Source organism: Poecilia formosa, unplaced genomic scaffold, assembly GCF_000485575.1.
Source record: "Poecilia formosa unplaced genomic scaffold, Poecilia_formosa-5.1.2 Scaffold0, whole genome shotgun sequence".
NCBI classification, from domain to species: domain Eukaryota; kingdom Metazoa; phylum Chordata; class Actinopteri; order Cyprinodontiformes; family Poeciliidae; genus Poecilia; species Poecilia formosa.
The window spans coordinates 6,815,592-6,839,691 of record NW_006799939.1 but is presented as its reverse complement, the minus strand read 5'-3'; the positions used below and the strand labels follow the sequence as shown (position 1 = coordinate 6,839,691).

Here is a 24,100-nt window from a genome sequence, read left to right as displayed (position 1 = left end):
CACACACACACACACACACACACACACACACACACAGGCCGTCCGCGGTGGTGGCCCCTCCTGGAGGTTGGGCCCTGGGAGGTTTCTCATGGCTGAAATCAGATCACATAAAATCTACAGAGACTCAAACTTTTCCACCATTTATGACCACAAACCTGTTTGAATTTCATGAGGATTTAATACATGGTCATTTGTGAAGTAAAAGGAAAAAGATACCGGCGCCTTTTGCGTTTGTGTTCAGTCCCATTTAATAAAAACTTTCTCTGCAGTTCCATCGACACGACTCAGCTTCACTCGTCTAAAGACAGAAACGTTTGTCCATTTTTTCTTACAGAAAAACACAAAGCTCAGTCCAATGGGATGGACAGCATTTATTCAAATCCTGCCAAATTCTCAACCGATTCTGGACTTTGACTGGGCCATTTTAACTCACGAATCCGCTTTTATCTAATCCCTTTTTCGCTATGTTTACTGTTGCTGTCCTGATGGAAGCTGAGCCTCCAACAGGTCGTCTTCCAGGGATCAAACTCCCAATGACAAGCACTCCCACAGCATAATGCTGCCCCCACCATGTTTTACTGTGAGAATGGTACGTTGAGGGGGATTTACAAAATTTTAAATTGAAAGCGTCTCATGTCTTTCTTTATGTCACTCATTCCGGCAGGTAAGATTTAAGCTAAGCTAGCTAGGGTAATGCGTTCCTGCCCTGGTATTCACTAATTGGTCAGAGTGGATTTAATTTTTAGGGGTATCAGAGTAAAAGGGGGGGAGAAGGGGTGAACACAAAACGCACTTTCTTAATATCAATGACAACATATTTATGTCTCTTCTGTTTTATAGTTATTATTTATAACTTTGTGTTGGTTCATCAGATAAAATTCTGGTATAAAAAAACAACTAAACTTTATGATTGCAATGTGAGAAAATATATTTAAAAATCAAGTGAAGTGAAAACTTTTGCGAGGTACTTTACATTTATTGAGCAAAATTTACTTTAAGTGAACTTTACTGTTCTCTCCGTGTGTGGGACCCTAATGACCTCTGACCTCATGTTACATAAAAACCTCCGGAAACACGAACACCATTTCACTTTGTTTTGTTAAAATTTTATTATTAACTATGGCAATGTTGAGTCAATATATTTATATGATTGTTGTTGTTTTTTTTGTTTTTTTCAAAAAAAAATTAGAGGGATGAAGGGTTAGCTAACACCACATCAAGCTTCAGCTAATTTTCTAAAGGAAGCTATCTTTGAGAAAGAGAAACTAATTCATTCTGATATCGATGTCTGAGGGTCACAAGTTGTTTTGCTTAAAGTGGCGGTGTGACCAAATCTCTCCTTTCAGTAAAATCCTTTTTTTTTTTTTTCTAGAAGGCAGCAAACAAAGACGCGTTGTTTCGAGCCTCCATGGGCTTTTATGAGACAAGCGATCCTGATCCTGAGCGACAATGTTTATCTCTTCAGCGAGAGTCGGATGGGATCTGCGAGCAGCCTCTGTGCGCCGTCGCCTGTTTACAGTAATTATACAGCAGTATCACAGTCAGACTGAGGCGCGTGTAAATGAAAACGGTTCTCCTCGCCGACTTGGTCATGGCGAAGGAAAGCTGCACACGGATTTCTGGGCTTAAATGGATTTAAGAAACCGAGCTCTGACATTCTCGATATCCTGGATTTAAAAACAAAACAACAACAACAACAAAAAAACACAGACATATCAAAAATAATAAGCTTTAGACACGACAGTGTGAACTGTCAGGGATGTCTTCATTATTAGAGCCTGAGCTGGGGGAAACTAGAGAAGGAACACCAAGCCGCATAATGACGGGTATCACAGGGAGGCCTCCCTCAGGCAGGCCTGAGGAGAGGAGTCCCACCACAACATCCTGCAAGACGAGGCCGGTCCTCCCGCTCTGTCTGGCGGGGGACGCTGCCGGTGGCACAGCCAGACACACAAAATAAAAACACAAGGAGCGGGGAAAGTTTGTGCTGCCGCCCCAACACTTCCCTGATTTAAACACTAACTGCGCTTAGTCATCAATCAGGAACACTTACATCTTTAAAGTGCCTTGTAAAAGTAAACCTTTTAACTTTTCCACATTGTGTGACATTAAAATGTAAACATCAGTGGGACTTGAGATAGGCCAAAATTACACAAATGTGCGACATTTGTGTTCAGTTACTTTTGGTAGCAATCTCAACTCCAAGTATTGGAAGTCGACATGTGTGAGGTTTCACTGTTGAATATGGAGTTAAGTATTTATTTAGCTAATTATAAATATTTAGCTTGGAGATATTGAAGCTATGTGTTGAGCTCTCTAGCTAAACATTTAGCTTGGACCTACATATTTAGTTTAGAAGCTGAATATTCACGTTGCTAATAAAATATTTAGTTAGGAGTTAAACATTTGATTTGAAGCTAATTACTTTGCTCACTAACTAAATATTCAGTTTGGAGCTAAGTGTTTAGCTGGCTAATGATACAGACTGAAACTACTTTAGCTTCAAGTTATATACTGGACTGGCTAACTAAGCATTTGACTTGCAGTTAAATATGTAATTTGCAAAGTAAATATTCAACTTAACAAAATATTTTGTTTGGAGCTAAATATTTAGCTAGCTAATTATTTTTGGGAAACTCACTTAGGGGAAAAAAAACATACCTAAATCCAAACTAAATATCTTGTTCTTGAGGAGGTGATTTCTTAACTAAGTATTCAGCATATTAACAATGTATTTATTTTTAAGCTAAATATTTAGCTCGCTAACTAAACATTTTGTTAGGAGCTAACTACTTAGCGGATTAACTAAACATTTATTTTGAAGCAAAATATTTAGTTTGGAGCTAAGTGTTTTGTTTGCTAACTTAATTTGCAAATAAAATAGATTTTGAAGCTAAATATTTTGCATGAAGCTACATGTTGAGCTTTCTAACTAAACATTTAGGCCAGCTAAGTATCTAGCTGGCTAAAGATTTATTTTGTACTAAATATTTAGTTCTAAAGAGCAGCTACAAGTCTTTGACTTGTGTATATTCATGAATGTGCTTTCATCTAAACCTTTCCACATGGGCTTGAAGAAGCTTTTATTTAGGGGTATCAGCATTAAGGACACAAGAAGTATTCCAATTATTATATGTGAAAAAAACATTATAAAAAAAACCCCCACATGGCTTACTTTGTATTTTGGTCTATCATATAAGATCTCATTGAAATTTGTAACTGCGCTCTGACAAAATGTGAAAAAGTTCCAGTGGTGTGAACACTTCTACAAGTTCCTGCGTGTCCCCTGTGCTGATGCGTTCTGCTCTCACCTGAGAGCTCTACAACCACAAATAAAAGGCTGAACTAATTGCTATGGATCCCCTGGATACTACATCAGCCTCATAGAGGAGTGTGACAGCGAGAAATCAAGCCGTAGCTGCACGGCGAGCAGCCGCCATGAATCACGTCGCGCTCAGTCGTGGCGTTAGGAGCTGAGGAATAATCATTGGGGAGGCAGTCCAAATTAATACTTCAGCTGAGGCCGCTTCGTTCTCCGTCATTAGGGCACATTACAGGGCCACAATATACATCATTAAACCAGGCATAAACAATTCATTAAAAGGGCGTTAAGAAGACAAGCTAATGTCACTTCTCCCTGTGGTATTAATAGACTGTAAAATGGCAGCGGGGTTAAGGCAAAAAGGATCATTCCGCTACAGCTACCCAGTCACTCACCCTGAATATCCCTGAGCTGAGCTACCGATCACACCGCGAAGAAGAGATACGTTTACAATTGTTTTGGCAACATCGGTGTACTGAAGTTAAAAAAAAAAACCAGGGGACATTAAATAGCTGCATGTTAACACCTTTGCAGGAATTCAGAGTTTGTTCTCTGATCAGGTTCCTTTGTAATATCTGTGATCAAGACAAAGACTGTGAGAATTGATGGAAGCCACGACGCGTCAGTCAGCAGCTCTCCAGTTTATTCAAACCACCGAGCCAGTGAAGCACACAGCCTTCCTCCACAACAACCACACACGGTGCAAATGTTGATCACACCTGACATGAGAGGGTGAGTGGTGTCGCAGCGGACTGCTCCACCGGTGAAGTACATCACCGTAACCTGCTGGTCATTAGCTGTACATTGTAGACATCTAACGTGTTCTTACAGGGATACTTTTATTCACATCTACTTGAAATGACACACTGGAGTTTGGTGGATAAATGAAGGTGGGAAAAAGTTATCAAAATAACTGACTTTAAATGTAAAGGTTAAATGTGAGGTTTTCAACCAAAAAACCTAATAAACCTGGAAAAAAATCTTTAAGTGTTTGACAAAATGTTTTACCAGGACAAGAACTGGGCTGGTTCTTCTTCTGCTTACTTTAAAGGTACAGAAGAAGAAAAAACTTAAACTCCAGACCAGAAGTGGCAGTCAGGTGTAAAAAGCCTTAAAATAAATTCACTTTTTTTTTCAGATCCAGTATTTAATTTTAGTTAATTTATTCAATGATGGGGGAGTGATTAAAAAAAATAAATAAATTAAAAAAAATAAAAATTATTGGCATCGATCTACAGGTGGGGGTCGTTTGCTCTGGTGGTTACTGGTCACTGGCAGGTTGCCAGGGTAACACAGAGGCACACAGGACAAACAACCAACAACCAACTCAACCTTAGAGACTGTTGGAGGAAGCCGGAGTACCCAGAGAGATCACCTGGCTGCTGACGCCTTAACTTTGTCATTTTTAAATATGAAATATTTTGATCACTTGAGTTTCGTTCAGTCTTATTCAAATCATTTCTTGGATGACTATCTTTTTTTTTACTTGAGTAAAAATATGTAGTAGTGCTACTCTTTAGTACAATTTTCAGGTATATGGATGTTATCTGTATGCAAACCAGTTGTCTGGGAGTGAGGCAAGAAAAAAAAAGTTGCAAAACTCAAGTAGGACTTTCTGGATGTTTCAGCAGCAGACAATCTATAAAACGAAGATCTGGAAAATCATTCCCAAAGCTAAGCAAGGTGTTGGATATCTGATGTTTCACCTCCAAAAGCCACAATGATCTCGTTAGAGTGCAAAGTATCTTGTATACAATCATCTATCAATGAATTGAAAACGTGTTTTTAGCCAGATGCAGATAAAAACAATATTCAACCAAATCAATGCAGAACTTATTCGAAGGCTTTTTGCACATCTTTAACAGCGTTGACAACAAATGTAGCCAGCAGCGTTTACAGAGTGAACTCCGCTGGACGGCGCACCACACAGGAAAGTATAAATAAATGTCATTTTTGCATATTAATTTGTATGGCTGATGCGCTCAGAGCGGTCAGACCCAGTCCAGGGCCCCGATTCAGCAGGACACTGTGAATTCCTTTGGTTGGAGGGGCTTCAGAGCAACAATCTAAACTCAACCATTTGAACATCACGCAACATTCATACGGGGGAATAAGGCACAAATATTTACGACTAGCAGGTCCTTCGAAGAAAAGTTCAAGTTTTCTTACTGAAAACAAAGAGGGGGGGAGAATAAAACCGCTTTTCAAGCTGACTCTCCCAAAGTTTCAGTCACTGAAATAAATAATCAGCAGATTTTTCTAAACAGCAGCAGCATCAACATACATTTCTACTTCCTCAGTTACATTAGTGACTGTTGTTGTTAAAGCTGACTCAGTCTGCTGTAAGTTACAGTACATCCGTCCTTTGATTGTAAAGTAACTTACACTGTTAAAAAAACCCAACAGCAATATGATGCTGATATGTATGTACAGAAAGGACAAGCCCTGAGTTTGATACACGTTGACAAACCGTCCTTGGTTTAAAAGGGCAGGGCTCCTTCACAACCATGACCTCCATTTTAAAGATAATTCATTCGGTGATGAATTCTTGAGGGGAAAAAACCCCGTTAGAAATCGCCCCTGCTAAAGAATCTAAATATTCAGAGTTTTAAATCCATGTACGTACACGGAAAGTTTAATGGAAGGAAAAAGGAGTGGTAGAAAAAGGAGCACTAAACCTTTTCTATTTCTGAAATAGAAAAGGTGTGAATCCTTATTGTAATGGTTTAACTTTAGAGGAAAACAACAAAAAAAATAAATAAAATAAATAAAATCTGATAGTTTGGTGAACTAAGAAGATTCCATTTAAATCAACAGCTTCATGTTTGTTTTCTTTCTCTACCACTTTTACTTCCAACCACTTTAACTTTCAAGTTGATGCCTGTGGATTTTTCAACTCTGCTTGACATTTACATTTTAAAAGAAAAAAATAAAACAAGTTTGATCATGTTCTTTTCGATCAGTATTTGCCCCCCTGCAGACTTGTTCACTTTTTTTGTTTTAGTTGTTTTTCTGTCACTTTTCCCCCCATTTATTGTTAAAACAATAATTAAATAACATTTATTTATTGTTATAACATTTATTTTATAACAATAAATAAATGTTATTATTACAAATAGGAATTTCATTCATTCATTCAGTGAAGTTATTCAAAACAATATGGTCTCATGTAACATAAAATCTTAATGATCCTCAGTGGTTTTAGGAAATATTCTGACTTCAAACAGTCAGACATGGTAGCAGCAGTATGATGCTGTGGGTCTGTTTGCTGCTCCAGGACCTGGACGACCTCTACTGTAACGTGACAGACTCCTCTTTCTGCCAGAAAATATGACCAAATCCTACTAAGTCCACCTCTGAATGTTTTCAAAAATAAACAAAAAAGAAATTTGATGGTTTTGTTTTGACTGAATCCAAAATTTCTCCACATTGACGTAAAAAGAATCACTGCCATAATCAGCGAAATGGTTCACACAAATAGCATGGCTTTCTATTCACTCTGGTTATTTGATATTAACATTCGTCTGATTGTCTGAAGAAGAAGAAAAAAATCAAGTAAAGACGGGAAATCTGAAAGAGGGCAAATACTTTTCCATGGCATTTCATCCAATGAGCAACAAAGTCGCTAATTGTTTCTTTTTTTTTTTTTTTTTAAGCATAAAATCCTGAATGAATCTGCAGCGATCTCCCTCTGGTTTCAACCTTTCAGCCTGAGGCAACATAGAAGCAGGAAGTGTGAACCTGACTATGATGGACGTTAGCAGATGTCAACAGAAGGACTCTCGTATGCTGCATGTTCTCAGCTTAAAACACACCACTCGTGCTTTATTATTATTATTATTATTATTATTATTCTTTTGGCTCCTGCTAGAGTTTAACTAAAAGGCCGATAACATCCTGCTGTGGTCCAAATGAGGAAGCGGTAAATGCAAGTACTTGATAATAAAATTACAAGTTGATTTTCAGTAAATTACATGAATTTATCTAAAAAAAAGAAAAAGGAAAAAAGGGGCATATTCAATAAATAAACTAACAAACTGGTGTCTAAGTCTGCTTCTATATACAAGAAACAAGGTGCTTTTTGTTGAGGAGCTAAAGATTTGTCTTTATTTCACAAATAAACATAAATTATGCAGCTTTTTTTTGTTTTGTTTTCTACAAACAAAAAAGAAAAGCTGCTTAAAATACAATTGCTGGTTATTCTGAAAACCATGGCAGCAGCCAGGAGTGGTACGCTGTGAAACTGAGAACATTTACACCCCATCGTTCTGACAAGGCACTAAAAAGAAACACCTGGGTTGTTTTACTGTGATTGAAATAAAAGAAAAGAAGTTACTTTTATCAGGTTTTGTTTGCCTAAGTAAGCAGCACGATGCACGGATGTCGCTTCCTTTGCGTGTCACTCGTCGCACCGGGTTTCTCGTCCTTTTGGTGTTTGGCGATGCAAAAAAAACAAAAAAACTAGATGTTTAGTGTCAGATTAAGAAAAGAGGTCAACAACCCTGATTCGGAGCGGGGCGCGAAATAACAAGGGAGGTTTTCGTGTCATACAGTCTGAAGGTCGGCTGCTTGTCCGTTCAGTCAAAGTCCCAATAATCTCTCTGACGACGTCCGACCGCTCCGAGGACGTAAGCTCCTCCCAGCATTCAGCGTGACTCGGACCCGTCGCGGAGCCAGAACCCGCTGGTGAACCTCTCGCTTGGTCGTGACGCCTTTCGGCCGGCGTGGAGCGGCGTGGGGGTCACTGTGTAAAACTTTTCTTGATGGCCACGCTGGGGAAGAGGCTAGAGAGTTCCTGGACTGCCCGGGTGTCCACCTGGGAGCAGAAGGAGACGTCCAGCAGGACAAGCTGAGGACACGACTGGAGGAGCTTCTTGAGAGACGTGGCGCTCACCAACCGTGTTCCTGACCATGACAAAAAAATATATATATATAGCAAAAGAAAGACTGAAATCCAAAACTATGAGCTAATTTTAAACTAAACCGACGTTACTTACTTCACAGATTAATGTGCAACTGGATTTATCAACATTTCCAACTTACCATGGAAATGTTAATGCAGAAGTATTCGTACGCCTTAAACCTTCTTATGCGATAACAAGTTTAGCTGGACGATAAATCGTCCCAGAAGTTATCGCGATAAACGATAATGTTGTTTTGAGTTCAAAACAATTAACTGAATTATTTTCGAAATTGAGAAAAAAAAACTCTAGCTTAGTGGGATTTTAGATGAACGTCACCTTTTTTTTAAACCACAAGTTTACATACACCGAAATAAACTTCACTGTCTAAAGTTAAATCACACCACACGCCTCTTGTTTCAGGTCAGTTAGAATGACCTAAATTAGCTCTATTTGCTAAATACATAATGAGAGAGATTTATTTTATTGTCTTCAAATCAGAATCTTTCCTCAGAATTTGGCAGAGTTGCCTTTGATCTGTTTGAGTTGGGTCAAACATTTTGCTTCCACTAGTGTGTGAATGTGTGTTTGTCAGATACACTCTCAGTTGGGCTGCAGGTGCCACTAAATGCATCTTGCACCGTGTACTTTCCAACGATGTTAAACTGCTATTATTATACAAGCATATAAGTTTGTTGTTGTGGATTCTCCGTTTTGTTTCCTGCAGGTCTAGAGACAGACTGTCACATTCTATCTATGCTTCTTTCTCTCTTCTACTCCTCTTTTCCTTTAGACCTTTTCTCCCTTTCTTTTCTCATCTCTGTGTCCATTACATTTGAAACAAGCCCAAAGCATTTAACTTTAAAAAAAAAAACAATAAAATCAAAACAGGGTGATGTGCAGTGTTAATAGCTGACCAAACGCAGAGTGTACCCAGTATGTCGAGGTGTTGCAGCGCCGGGCAGCACGCGGCCAGCTCCTCTATGTCCGAGTCGCAGATGGTGCGGTTGGCGGTGAGGAAGAGCTTCCTCAGTCGGGGCAGCCTGCGGGCGAGCTGCTGGAAGCAGCCGGTGCTGCTCTGCAGGGTGGGACACCAGCCCAGGTCCAACTCCTCCAACATCCTGAGTCACCGCAGAACGTCAAACGTCAAACGGTTAAGCGTGGTGTGGTGCTGTGCTGCGTTGCTTACCTGCAGCCGGTAACGAGCTCGACCAAGCCTCGGTCCGTCAGGTTCCTGCAGCGCCACAGGTCCAGAGAGCACAGGGAGCGGCACCGAGTGGCCAGCATGCTGGCAACCACATCATAGTCCTCTATCTGCAGAGACAGACGGACGTTACTCTGATCATGTCCTCCAGTGTGTGCAGTAGGAATGTAAAACTTAAAGGTGTAGTTTGTAACTTTTCTTAAATAAATCTGGTTTTAATATGCTGTAATAATACTGTGAAAAAAATGTGAAAAAAAATTTTGAGCTCCTCTGACTCCTCCCAGCACTTACTGCATAAATACACCACTAAGAGAGAAATAACCAATCAAAACTAGGAGGATTGTGTTAGTGCTATCAATCAGGCTTGTGCATGTGCTGCTCACACCCTCCTAATTTCTCTATGCTACACTGCAGGTGGTTCAACACAACACCACCTGCCACACCCGGATGCTAAAGCTGGTTAGCATTCGTTCTATGACTGTGGCTAAACAGTTTTCCTGGAACAGTAAATTGTTTCTCCACCGTTAGCATATTTAGCAGCATGTACACAAGAATTATTGACAACATTAAGCCCCTCCTCCTGGCTCTGTCTGGGTGTTTTTGGTTGGGAGTGGTGCACACTAGTGGAACAAGTCAGCGTCGGGCCAGGGGGCGGGGCCAATTACCGGGCCCCTAACCAATCACTGGGCCCCTAAGGAATCACCGGGCCACTTACGTGGAGTGAAACTGAAACTGTTGAGCGGGGGGAATCTCTGTTTTACTTTAATCCAATATGTTCTGTGTCTAAAAGAGTGACTGTCAAAGGCATATTTACAGCTTTTTATTTGATTTGTTTTTTCCTTACCCTCACACAACTCCCCAGGTTGAGATGTCTGATCTCAGGGCAGAAGGTCAGGATGCTGAGGATGGCTGTTTGCTACAGAGGGGACATAAAGAAAGAAAGAAAAAATATGATTAAAACAAAAAAGAAAAAGCAGAAAAAAGTAATAGGCAATTTTAAGAAGCGGTATTGTGTGTTTTCCAGCCACATAGTGTCATTTTATAACACAATCAAATAACTGTGTTACCTTCAATTGTTATTAAAATGCTACATATATCAAACATGACTTAAATAAATGTGATTAAATAAGTTGTGATTTAACAACTTGAAATTGGGGGCCTCTGTCTCTTTAAAAACTCCTTCTCTTTCTGAAACATAACATGGCTCCTCTATTAACCCTTTAGCAATGTTTTTACTAGCGTTGTACTGAGAAGCAGCTCCTATAAAGAGCTCAGCAGATGTTCAGTTCCACCAGGTGTTTGCTAATTTCTGCTGGCTAGTCTGAAGGAGCTGAGTGGAGGAGAATCACTCTGTGACGTACAAGTTTGGCAGCCACAGCTCTGAGGAGGAGTTTCATCCTCAAAGGTGGTGCTAGGTCCAATCTGGTGTTTTGCTCAGCTGAATGGTTGCCATGGAGATTAAAGGATTTCTCAAACATGCATAAAAGAATCAAAGCGACACTCCAGGTACGTTTTTGATGAGGCAATAACATTAAAACATGTTGCACAGCTAAAAAAAAAAGGCCACATTTACATGATACTGCCCCTTTAAATGTGAAAATAACAAAACATCACATCTAAATGACAGTGTTGCATTCTGCTGAGTCAGTCATGTCATCTGACCTTCCTTCAAACAGACCGTCTGTCTTCCCAATAAACATTTGAAGGAATTTAATAAAGCCCAAGAGATCAGTTCTGCGCACTGCGAAGTGAGCCGAGGACGGAGCCTTCTCCTGTGGCACTGCGGCGCGCGCCCAGATATGGAAATTCAACACGCCAATTGCCAACACGTGTACATCTGTGGCAGGAGAAAGTGTCAAGAGATGAAAGTGAAAGCCTCTTGTGAGTGTGTGCGTGCGCCGAACTCAGTCTGGCATCTTTATAAACGCCTCTCTCTCTCTCTGCGGTGAGCTACTCATTTAATTAGAGTGCTGACAGGGTAATGACAGCTGAGATGTCAGAATCCTCCCCCCCTCCCTCAGGCAGACACACAGCTCTCACTGTCTGTCCGCGGCGTAAACAACCTGCGGTGCGCGGCCCGGCTCCACCGCAGAAACCCGACGTAACAACGCTCTTGTCTGCAGCGCGGCAAAAACGCCGAGGCGCAACACGAAAACAACGCTCCGGACGTGCCCACACCTGAATGCACGCCCCGCGAACCCGGAGCTGACAAAGGAGCGTACGCAGCAAGCAACACGAGCCATCAGATAAGAAGCCGGATCGTTTTACGACAAATAGTCTGAAAGTTTTATTAAAGACACGCTGTACGTGTTTTGTTATTGATGGGGGCAGCGATACCTCAAGAGGTTTAAAGATGAACCTGTAAGTGAGAGTCACTTACAAGAAAGCAGAGATGGGAATAAAAACAGGAGCTACTTTCATCTAAAAGATTTGTTAAAAGCCTTTAGATAAATGTATATTTAACTGCAGTAGCAGTGAACAATTGAGCCACATTATGGATTGTACCCCAACCAGTTCAATTTAATGAACATTCATATTTTTCATATTATTTTACCAATTACTAATTACAGTACAGTGTATAACATGTTTAACACTGTCAGTAGCTAAAATGTCAAACTTTTCAAAAAGTCAACACACTCTCAGAATGCTAAGGCTACTTAGCATAACCACCGATGATAGCAGATCAACAGCTTTCCTGAAATAGTAAGTTGTTCATTCTCCACTGACACATTTAGCAGCGCATACACGAGGATGATCAATGGTGCTAAGACACTCCTCCTGGCTCTGATAGGCTGTTTCTGACCGGGCGGCTCTTCAAACAGCAATAGTAGCTCTGGGTGGAAGTGAAGGAGATCGATCTTTTCACAGATTATCTGTCTCATTTTACACTTTGATGACATGGTGATAGTTTTAACAAATATGTAAAGAAACATATTTTTGCAAAACTTACATACATCCAGCTTTAACAGGAGCCTTGGTTTGCTGAGACGACAAATTCAGCTTTATGCAGCAGTGTGTCAAAACTCTTCCTAAGGATCAGCTTGGAGGATCCATGGTGCTGTGGATCTGTTTCTATACTCACATCCTTCAGAAGCTAAAAATAAACTCTCTGACATATGAAGTTATATTAAATAAAAAATTGGGAGTCTTTTTGCTGCCAGTGAATGTGTGTACACCCCAACCTTGTAAAATGTGACATGAGAATACTAAGAGCTTTCTTATGGTAAGAGAGAGCGGCACAAAGTATTAACTCTGCCAACATCTAAGCCACAAGTGAATTAAATGTGATTTCACTGGGGTTTTTTTTTTCAGAATAACTGAATAAAACTTCCATTTATTCTCAGGCTTTTTACACATCTTTACCTGGATTGAAGAGGACATAAAGGAAACCACAAAGACTCAAAACGAAAGCAAATGCTTGAATGTGTTCTTAAATGCAGGGTTTGCCAATTAAGTCTCGGTTTTTTTGAAAGATGCTCGATAACAGTGGACCTGCTACAGGTCGTTGCAGTCCACAGGTGACCACACCTACCTCTATCTTGGTGCGGTACAGCACCAGCCTGCGGAGGTGTGAGAGTTTGGAGATGTGTGTGAAGGCCTGCGGGTGGAGGCGGTCGCACGACGACAAGTTGAGCTCCTGCAGTTTGGGGCAGGCCTGGGCGATGACCTCGAGACACGGCTCATTCAGGAAGTGACAACACGACAATTCCAGGCACACCAGGCTGAGACCGCGGGCCTTCATGAAACTAGAGGGGGGAAAACAGAATGACCTTCTTAATCTGGACTTAGAATTTTTGTCTGCCGTTCTACCAACTTTAAAACTATTCGTCCTTGCGAGTGTTTTTTCTTTTTTTTTTTCTGAGGTCGTTTCGGTCTGACCTGCTGAAGCCCGTCAGGGTGAGAGCGCCGCGGCTGCCCGTCCAGGACAGGTTGAGCCTCTGGAGGAGGGTGCAGCGGCTCTGCAGGTGTCCCAGGGAGGCGTCACTCAGCCGGGCCCAGTACGGCTGCAGGCTCAGCTGGGTGTACTGCAGCGGGTCGCAGCAGTGCTGGTGCAGCAGCTTGCAGGTCTGGGCCAGACGGCAGAGGTCAGGCAGGGTCAGGTGGCTCAGAATCAGCTGGATGAGCTGAGGACGGAAGACCGGTAGGGAGGAGAGAGAAGGGTCAGGAAAGGAGAGGCGAGGAAAAGCGGAAACTCTCTTAAAGTGACGGTAAAAAACTGAAGGATAATAAGTGTAGCATAGATTAATGTTTCCTCTCCATGTGGGAGAGATCTAAACGGCTCTGATGTTCCGCTCTGTGTTTGTGTTGCCTCTCTCAGAGACAAAGAGCGATTTGCCCCGCGCGGCTGTGTCGTGACGGATCAACAACGTGCCGCGTTCAGGGCCCGGTGTCGGCTGACGGATAATAGCTGTATTGTATTCTGCCGTTAATGGCAGCGGTTTGGAGTGCAGATGAGACGAGCGCCACGGGTGTTTTCTTGAAGCGCACCGCAGACAATGTGACGCGAGGTCGGCCTGTTGGGTCGAGGACGGAGTCTCAACACGTAGATGTGTTTGTGAGGATTGCAGGAACATGGGAGTGTATTCGTACCACTTCAAACTTTTTAATCCTTTTGGTCACAAACTTCAGTGTGTCTCATTGTTGTGCTGCCTGACAGAACAACACAGAGTAGAGTTAGTAGTAGACCATAATTCTGCCACCATCATGTTTCATAACAGGCACATGTTTTCATGGTGATTGTTTTCCACTAAGGCTGCATTAAGTTACAAAAACATGTTGGTGAATGTTGTTATCAAGGTATGAGTTATAATAAATAAACAAATCACCTGATCAGTGTTTGTATTGTTGCAAACAGAGACTCTAAAATAGCGACTCTAGCAAAAAGAATGCAATTAACTTCATTATTTCAAACACAACAACATGATTTAATTGGAAAAGTTGCATTTTTTTCTTGACCTGTTGTTGTGAAAAGGAAACACTTTAGTTCAAATTTCTAAGTGACTTTTTCAAAGAACATTAAAGCACCGTTATGTGTTTTCCAGACACACAGTGCCATTTTATAGCACAATCAAGTAACTATGTTAGCTTCAGTTGTTATAAAAATGTTATAAATATTAAACATGACTTAAACAAAAATTGACTTTCTTATTTAATGCCTTGAAAATGGGCCTCTGTCCCTTTAAGAAACTCCTGCTCTTTCTCAAACTCCGCCTTCAAGAAGTCATCACAACATGGCTCCTCTATTAACCCTTTAGCAACATTTTTACCTGCGTTGCCTGAGAAGTGGCTCATATAATGAGTTCAGCAAATGTGCAGTAAGATCAGGTGTTTGCTAATTGCTGCTGGCTAGTCTGAAGGAGCTGGAATGCTGAAGCTCGGCTTGGAAACAGAGGAGGAGCTTCATCCTCCTTGGTTTGTTTTTGAATAACATTATTACACGATGTAAAGCTCAAAAAGTTGATTTTACATAACACTGCCCTTTAACATTAAGGTTCCTTTGACGTTCGTGTTTTGCTCTGTGCCCTGCAGTGTGTTTGTTCTGCTGTCACCTCATATGGCAGTTTGTCAAAGTAGCCATTGGCAGTCCTCTGCTGCTTGCCGTCTCCTCCTGGTTTGAAAGGTCCACCGACATCAGACATCTCGTCTTCGCTGTCACTCAAGTCGCTTATGTCGATGAGAGGCATCTTATAAAGTGCGAGCATGGGCCTCTCCTTCACCCCGCGGAGGATAACGGCGTCCAGCTCGGTGTAGTAGTCCAGCAGGGAGCTGTTGACCTCCAGGCGGAGCAGATTGGTGGGGAAGTTGATGTGCTTGATTTTCGGGGAGAACTGTCGAGCCTGTGGGGTCAGCGCTTTGGTGGGCTCTCCTGACCACAACACCTCCCACCTGGACAACAGACAGCATGCTTAGCATCGCATAAGGTTATAAATACAGGCTGATTAGGGTTAATGATTGTGTGCTAAAGGATGTTAGCATGAGAACTTGTTTTGCTGCTTCTGCTTACTGGATATATTATTAAACACAAATTAATCAATCAATTAATTAATGAGCTCAATAATTTCCATCCTGATCTTTAATCCTTTTTTGAAGGCCAATTTTGTTTACAGTGAAATCACAATCCATTACAATTATGGTTTCGGTTGTGTGTTTTTCATTTTCCATTTCCATTTTGTCAATATATTACTTGAAAATGGTCTCAAAACAACAACGGTATCGTTTATTGCAATATTTACATGGGCAATTTATCGTACAGCAAAATTTGTTACTGTGACAGGTTTACTGGTTAATAAAATAAGAAATAAAGTTTGGCAACTTATTTTTTCTTAGCTTAGCGTCATTTTTCCATTTTTACAAAACAATAATAAAAACCTCTCCAATACTTTTCATGACCGTGTTGTATGACAGCAGATTAGGGCAATGATAAAATTTCTTTTCTAGAAAAAAAACAAGGAATTTTCAAAGTTTGAAAAGTTGAAAATTTTCTAGAAAAACTCAAAAGTTTTAGATTAATTTCAGAAACTTTCTAGAAAAACCATGGTTTTTCAAGTATGTTTTACTTTTGAATCTCAGTATATATTTTTTCTAGAAAATTTCTGGGATTAATCTCAAAATTTATGAGTTTTTTTTCTTAGGACATTTTCCGCTTTTCAAACTCTGAAATTTTCTTGCTTTTTCTAGAACATTTCTGACTCAGAAATGTATACTATAATCTGAGAAATGCTCTAGAAAAATCAAGGAATTTTTTTTGTTGTTCTAAATGTCAAAAAAGTTCAACTTTTCAAAAGTTGAAAATGTTCAAAAAACTCCGAAATTTCCATGTTTTTTCTTGAAAATTTCTGAAATTAATCTCTAAATTTCAGAGTTTTTTCAAGAAAATTTCTCACTTTTCAAACTCAGAAAATTCCTTGTTTTTTTGTTTTTTCTAGAAAATTTTGAAGCTATTTGGCTAAAATTTACTCCTCCTTTTTCCCCCCCTATCCACAATGGCCAAAGTACGCCGTGGTAGTGCAGGACCCTGTTCTAGTTATTGCTGATGGAAGTTGCTTCAGGATGTCATCACTGGGGGGGTTGTTACCTGACATCAGTAGGCGGGTTTTGGGAGAACGGGTTGTGGGAGCAGGCCAGGATTTGGACGATGGCTCCAGGATAATAAGTCTCAAACACCTCCACTGCCGTGGGGTAGACAGGCTCCTCGAAGCCGAGCTCGATGTAATCCTGGCTGTGGAAGCCGTTGGGGGTCCGGCGGAACGCCAAGGGAGCGCTGGCGCACTGTTCCCACCACTTCCCGTAAGCTCTGAACACGGCCGTCTGCGTGAAGTCCCCCGAGCTGGGGTAAACGTTGGGGATCCCGGCCAGATTCCACATGGTGTAGGACATGCTGTTCTCACTGCCATAGTGGGAGCTGAAGTCCAGAACCTCCTTGGCGTACTGCTCCACCTCCACGCTGACCGGCAGCACTGCCCGCTGGCCCGACTCCACGGCACGCCGGCTGGTCAGTGCCTCGCCTCGAGTCCCGCTCCTGGAGCGCCGCCGCAGACATATATAGTAAAACATGCTCAAGAGGGTTAACATAGGGAACTCTGGGAGTGGCGGGAACGGAGGGGGGAAAGACGGAGGCTAGTCGGAGGAAGAGCCTCCGGTTACGTGTAGCGCATTGTCTCGAGGGCTGGGGGCGGACAAAACGCAAGCTAGAGGCCCGGCTGCATGCATGACCTGTGGGGTTAGGCAGAGACAAACACATCCATGAGTGGGACGAGCAAAACATTGAGACAACACAGACTCAATGTGTTGTGTCAGACAACAGCTGTCAATCACACTAAATACACAGAGTGCTTTGTAAAAGTATTTACACTCAACTTTTTCCCCATGTGTCAGGTTACAACTGTAACTTTTATAATGATTGTGTTGTACTTTTGTTCGTTTTACATTTACTGTTTATACTGATATATTTTTTAACAAAATTTGTGTAGCTAAGTTATTCTAACCTACTTTTGTAGAACCTTGTTTTTAGCGAGACATATTACTGATCATTCAAGGACAGCAGATGAAAGACAGCCTTTTGGCTAATTATGGAACATTTGCAGAAATGTTCAAGTGTTATCCAGGTACATAGTGCCATTTTATAGCACAATCAAGTAACTATGTTACCTTCAGTTGTTATAAAAATGCTACATGTATCACAAATGACGTAAAAGAAATTTGATATCGTATTGAAATTGGGCCTCTGTCTCTATAAAAACTCCCACTCTTTCAGAAACTCCACCTCCAGGAAGTCATCATAACATTGCTCATGTATTAATCCTTAAACAACGTTTTCACTGAGAAGTAGCTTGTAGATCCTCAGATCCACCATCATTAGGTGGTTGCTAATTGCTACTGGCTAGTTTGAAGGAACTGAGTGGAGGGGAGTAGCAGGGGAGAATTAGCATAGAGCAACTTTCAATACAGCATTCAAAACTAGAACAAGTATTGCACAAGTCCAAACCTAAAAAAATCATAATAATACAAACATTTATCTGCCTAAACTAACATTCTATGCAATGAGAATAGCCCAAAGGCCCATAGAAGCTTTGGAGGAGCTGCAGAGCCCAGGAGAATCTGGAGAAGTCATTGTTGAACAAAAACGACTTCCATTTAAAGTTAAAATACATAAAACTTTGGGACCAAATGAGAAAATGTTTAGGTGGTGTAAATACTTTTGCTATACACTCAACAGCAATATATATACTTTATTTTAAATCAAAGTCATAAATACAAAGTTGTCCTTGCTTAAAGAACAGCCTACAACGGGTAGGTCGGTCTGTCGTCAGTGACCACCATGTTGGAGGTTTGTTGACAGGTACAATAAGCAGCCAAGCTGTCTGACTTCTATGTAGGTCAATCAGCAGCACCACTATTCGGGAGAATATCTGAGCCACTGTCGGCTTTAGTTAAAGTTTAACTTTTGACCTTACACAAACTCAGATATTTCTTTAGATTCCAAGATAAAAATAAACATAAAAGCATTGGGGAAAGGGTTTGCATTAGATAGCAGTGATGTAATTAAAGTTGTTAGAAATTAAGAATATATGTAAACATAAAACAAGGAACTTGCCCAATAACTCGTCTGGTTTTTTTTATATGGAAAATCCCACTCTATAAGTAGTACATTTCCAGCTGCCAGTTTTCTGTAAAACTTCAGTGAAGTGACATTAAAACGTGAATTTGTTTGGTTTTCTGTCAGTTTTCTGTCAGTGGTGGCTAATGTTAAAATAGCTGGGGTTAGCTAACATTCAGACAAGCTGAGCTGTCAAACATGAACCGCTTGCTTCCGCTTGGCAGCTTTAACAGCAAAACACACAAAAACAAATGAACATGAAGTCAATTTACGGCAAACGGAGATCTATATATCCATTCATGGGGATGTATCTTCTTCTTTCCATCAGCTGTAGCTGGATATTTCAGTCCGCAAAATACATTCCTGTAGCTTATCTCGTGTTGCCTTCAGGGACCAGCAGGACAACGCACTAAGTAACGAAGAGTGCACTAAATCCAACTAGCAAATGTATTTTTTAAATGTTTTTTTAATGATTTGTGGAAAAAAGAAATCACAGATTAAAATTTGTTTAAATTTATATCATTAAACATTAGTTACCCGTGATAATTTCGGTAGAAATGCTTAATTCTCCTCCTTGTAACATCTCAGCCGCTGCAATGACTTACTTTTGCTTAAAGAAAAAATAACTCAGATAGAAAAGGCAACAGATTACAATTTGAACCGATATCATCAAACGCTACATATCTGACTTGTTTCAAAGAAGAACAAACTAGGCGCATGTACATAAAAATAGGAGTTCCGTGCCCGCTTTGAAGGTGTCACGAGTTGTCAACATCCGGACGGCGAGTTTTTATCGCAAAGGATTATGGGAATAGTAGTTTGTATGCTGCAGAAAAAAAATACCACTGACTTTAAAAGAGAAAATTCGCATGTATAGTTGTACGTTTATCAAATTATATGTTTTATAGTTATTGGGAATTAAAATGTAATAGGACTATATCAGAAAGTGTAAGTTAGACTTCAAATAAAGCCAGAAATAGCTATTGACCGGGAAATAAATAAATCTGTTTTGTTCGTACAAAACAATTCAGATAATTTAGCTGTAAAATTTGAAGTAAGTCCTCCTTAATGATTTAACTTTAACATCAGTTAACTGCATCTCCTGCTTGTTTTGCACATTTCTATAAAGTCACCAAACTCTCCCAGAGTGGCCTGGCTTTCTTAGCACACCCCAGTCCAGATTTCACATCTGCCTTGTTTAATCCTCATCTGAACCTGTCCATGCAGCTAGGACCAAAACACTGAAGCACATCAGAGGGGGAAAAAAAGCAAAGCCACCACACACACACACACACACACACACACACACACACAAAAAGGCACATAAACAGCATTCAGACAGATTTAGAGTTAACAAGATAGAATAATGTGAGCAGTGAGCTTCTGGGCCTGCACCCTGATTGACAGGCCAGGCTGCTGTCAACTCCTCCAGGCAGGGATCAGCGAGCAGCAGCTCTGCTACTGTCAGAGCTCTGTTCTGGTCCACTGTGCCACCCATACATATGCACACGGCCAGGCTCACTCAAATGCAAATGGGAGATGGACGCACACACGAGTGCCTGAAGAGATACATGTACACACACATAAATGCACACCCATGAACCAACACACCCTCTGTATGTTCTTTTTATGCCCCAGCTGGTAAAAGGCAGGAAAATAATAAGTCTGCTGTACCACCCCCTCATCCCCCTCCCACACCACCCTCTCCTTCTTTTTTTTTCTTTTGCTTGGACACATGAAAGCTGGTTGTTGCACATGTGAAGCACCGCACTTGGTTATTCTCATTTAGATGGAGAAAGCAGCAGCCCTGCTTTGTTGCCAGTGTTCTGTTCTACTTCGATACTCGGAAATGAAAGAGCAATTTGTGATGTTTTTTTGCACCTGAAAGTATTACACGGCTTTCTCTGGCTTTGCTTTTCTGTAAGACTGTCCTACACAGACCTCAGGAAGGGCGTGTTTGTAAAAGCAGTTTCTCCAAAAGTTGGGCTATTGTGTGAAAAGCGAGCAAAAACAAGAATGCACTTGGTTTGCTAAGTGTTAAGCACTTAGCAAGTATAAAACAATAGTGATGTCTGCCAAGATATATCTCATATAACAGACCCACACATAACAGGATAGAACTGTGAAGTGGAAGAAAAAGACTGCGTAGTTTAAAAAACAAAAGTCTGAAAACGTAAACACTTTTTACAATCAACAGACCTTTTGACTCTTCGGAGGGGCAGCCAGTATGAAACAATGTTCCTTGTTGCTCTGTGAAAAACAGTGTCGTATTAACTGCTGTAACTGTGGTAATAGCTGGTGTACTAACTGGTGTAACTGGTGTAAGTTACTAACTGCTGTATTTGGGAGAAAACAAACAAACAAACGGCACTAGACAAAAAGTGTTCAAAAGTTCAAAAATAAAAGTATACAGCTCAAACCAGAAGTGAAGGGCTTCAACACACAAACATCAAAATTACTGGCAAAATAAAACACAGAAATTTGCTGTAATAAAAACACATAAGGCTATTTACACTAAATATCTAGCTCGCTAACTAAATATTTAGTTTAACCTAGGTTAACCAAATAACCTAGGTATTTGGTTAACTAAATACCTAGGTGGCTAAATAAATGTTTAGCTTCAAATATTTAGCTTGCTAAATAAATATTCTAGCTAGCTAAATATTTGGCTAGCTAGCTACCTAGCTAAATATTTAGGTTGAAAGTGAGACAATTATAAATCAATGAATGATATTGTGATAAATTGAACCCTATTTTTTGTCTTGTAACTTTACAAACGTCGCATCAGAGCTGCAGACGCCCAACGTAATTCTGGATCAACCACAGAAAGCCAGAGCTCAGGTGGAAGGATTGATAGGACAAATATCAGTTATACATTCAGAAAGTCTGTCCGTTATGGAAGAGATGGCAGAAGGCTGTCATCATTGAATGAAAACTATAAGAAGTTTCTTTTGAAGTTTGCCACAAGCCATATGAGGGACACAGAGAATATCTGGAACAAGGTGATCTGGCCAGATGGGACCAGTTTTTGACTTTTAGGTCTACCTGCAAAATGTCACATGCGGCAGGAAATTGAGCGTCAAATCTTACTATCGGTTTATGCATGACTTTGTGTTGGTTTATCACATAAAACCACATTTTAACCACATGGAGGTTTACGGTTAAAATGTGGCAAAATGTGAAAATGACTGAAGGGTATAAATACTTTTTCAAGCTGCTGTAAAAGAAGAATGTGAAATTACATTTTTCAAATGCCATACAGTTCTGTTTGTTTAATTTTTCCTCTTAGTGTGATTTTCTTTAACTACCAGATGCAAACTAGTATAGTAAGTTCAGCAGTTTACAAATTAATTCCAAATACATTAATGAGTGACCTTTGGAGTATGAAATAGTTCCTCACCTGAACAAGCCTCCCTCTCTCAATAACTTCAGATCGGTATTAGTTTAACATTTTGATTCGTGACATTTTTACTCTTACAGCTGTATCTTTGTTGTATTTTATTGTTTGGTGATTTTGAGTGTTGTTTGCGGGAACAGAAACATGTTTGTACTTACTGCCGAGTCAGGAGCCAAATATTCAGCAGACTTTCAAGCGTATTCCTTTCTACAGAAGTTTTCTCTTCACAATACTTTCTACACAGTTCAATACAAATGAATTCATTTGAAATACTAAGTCATAAGAAGTGGAGAATACCTACCCCGCTTGAGTCAGTGCCATCCCGTCATAAAGCACCAACTTTTGGGTTAATTTATGAGGAAATAGCAAGCGGTAGTGTTTTTTACGTTTGTTTTTGCAGATTATTGACATGAAAAAAGCTCCTTTTTCCCTATGTTCCTTTTCCTATGTTGTTTTTCATTAGCTATTTCCTTCTTTTTTTTTGTTGATGTCTAACTGTGTAAGCACCAACGTGTGTGTCTCACGTGTCCTGACAAAACCCACAACACACAGCAGCCACGAAAAGTGCACACCGATACTTGAGTGAACTAAGGATATTAACCCCAGGTCTGATTTTCAGTGGGGATGATTTAATTCAGAGTCTTTCTCTCACCTCCATGGCTCTTAGCTCTCATGAACACTGATCGTTTCAGTCACCGGCACGTTTGGGTTGTTTCCGGCTGATTGCAAAAGTTCTCCGACTTTTTAAGTCTCGGCGACAGAATTTGCAAATATAATTACCGCTGCGAGAAAAACCCAGCCGAGATAGCGGCGAGGAGCTGTCATCTGCCATTGTTTCTCGCCCGTGTCCTCCAACTGAACTTCACCGACCGACAGTTTAATTGGTTTCAGGGAATCGAGTGTGAAGAGGAGCCATGACCTTGATCTTTCTCTCTGATAAATGATTTTTTTTTTCCCCTTCTCTTTTTGAACCGGCTATACATGCAAATATGAAGACCGTGTGTGTCGGAGTGCTGAGAGGAAAGTAAACATATACACATTGTCTCCTTTTATTGTGTGTTTAGTGGCTGATTAGAGGCCTAATTAAATATGGTGTTGGTGAGCTTGGTGGCAAACAGAGGAGACACTGACCCCACGACTCCTGATGCACCCCAGGGGACGGTCTGAACAAAGAGAGGAGATGCACTCGGCCTGATAGAGAACATGCATTCAGAGACATTAAACAATAAACCACCGTCAGACCCCTTATCGTGGTAACCTGTCCTGAATTCGCAACCCCCCCCCACCACGGTTTGTATAATAAATACTCATCAAAAGGCCAGCAGGAAATTGAACAAAACTAACAGCACAATAGTGTTGGCTACAGTTCAGACCTGTAGGAGTAAAAGCAACGCAAGAAAGAAAAAAGGAATCAGCAACAAATGTCTTGACGTGGGTTTAGGAGGACATCTGCACTCATAGTACCGTACCTCTTCTGCATTTGCTTTTTTGTTACATTTAAATATTGATCCGATCATCAACTGAATCCTACAATGTGACCAGGTGAATGTGAACCCATCCCAGCACTGAAGAAATGCTTAGAACAGATCAATGTGTGGGTGTGCTGAAATGAAACTGAAGTTATTATCACTAGTGTCAATGCACAGCTTGTTATTACAGCTGGAAACTAGAAGTCAGGCCCGAAATCTGAAATCTAGAGATGGACTCAGACCGAACCTTCAGAGCCACATAAAGACAGCTACAAAGTCGGCCTTCTTCTGATTAAAGGAGCAATGTCCCAGCAAGACCTAGAGAAATTCAAACAGAATGTTTCCTCAAACCAGGAACATAGAGCACATCACCCCAGTTCTAAAGTCCTTTCATTGGCTCCCAGAATTTAAAATACTGTTGTTAGTTTAAAAAAAATCACCTAAATGTCTGATTTGACATATCATTTTTATATCAATTGCTGGTTGACTGTGCTATTAATTGACACTGTGGCTGGAGAATACATAATGCCATCCCATTAAGACACCTCTTATTCAAGATAACAAGGGAACAGTGAACTAGTTATGATTTACCTCTACTTAGTTTTTTCTTGTAAAGAAAATTAAACTGAGGCTGGAAGGTGAGTTGACTCATAAGTCCAAATTCTGATAAAAAATATTTATTTATTTATTTCACATTTAAACTATATGAA

The 24,100-nt window shown here is 40.5% G+C and overlaps 1 protein-coding gene across 2 annotated transcripts; it reads right to left on the bottom strand.

Moving 5' to 3' along the window:
• Positions 1–6,976: 6,976 nt before the first annotated feature.
• On the bottom strand, positions 6,977–20,801 carry fbxl4 (F-box and leucine-rich repeat protein 4). 2 transcript variants are annotated; one of them, XM_016681258.1, is made up of 9 exons: positions 20,724–20,801; positions 16,503–17,140; positions 14,977–15,313; positions 13,307–13,551; positions 12,960–13,173; positions 10,272–10,343; positions 9,413–9,537; positions 9,157–9,344; positions 6,977–8,227 (listed from the first exon to the last, which is right to left on the bottom strand). In XM_016681258.1, exons 2-9 carry the CDS (start codon positions 16,997–16,999, stop codon positions 8,064–8,066), a joined length of 1,842 nt encoding a protein of 613 aa, XP_016536744.1. In that variant the 5' UTR covers positions 17,000–17,140; positions 20,724–20,801; the 3' UTR covers positions 6,977–8,063. The 2 variants fall into 2 exon arrangements, with proteins under 2 accessions (XP_016536744.1, XP_007567905.1); XM_007567843.2 differs by lacking the exon at positions 20,724–20,801 and adding an exon at positions 18,797–18,920.
• Positions 20,802–24,100: the final 3,299 nt, after the last annotated feature.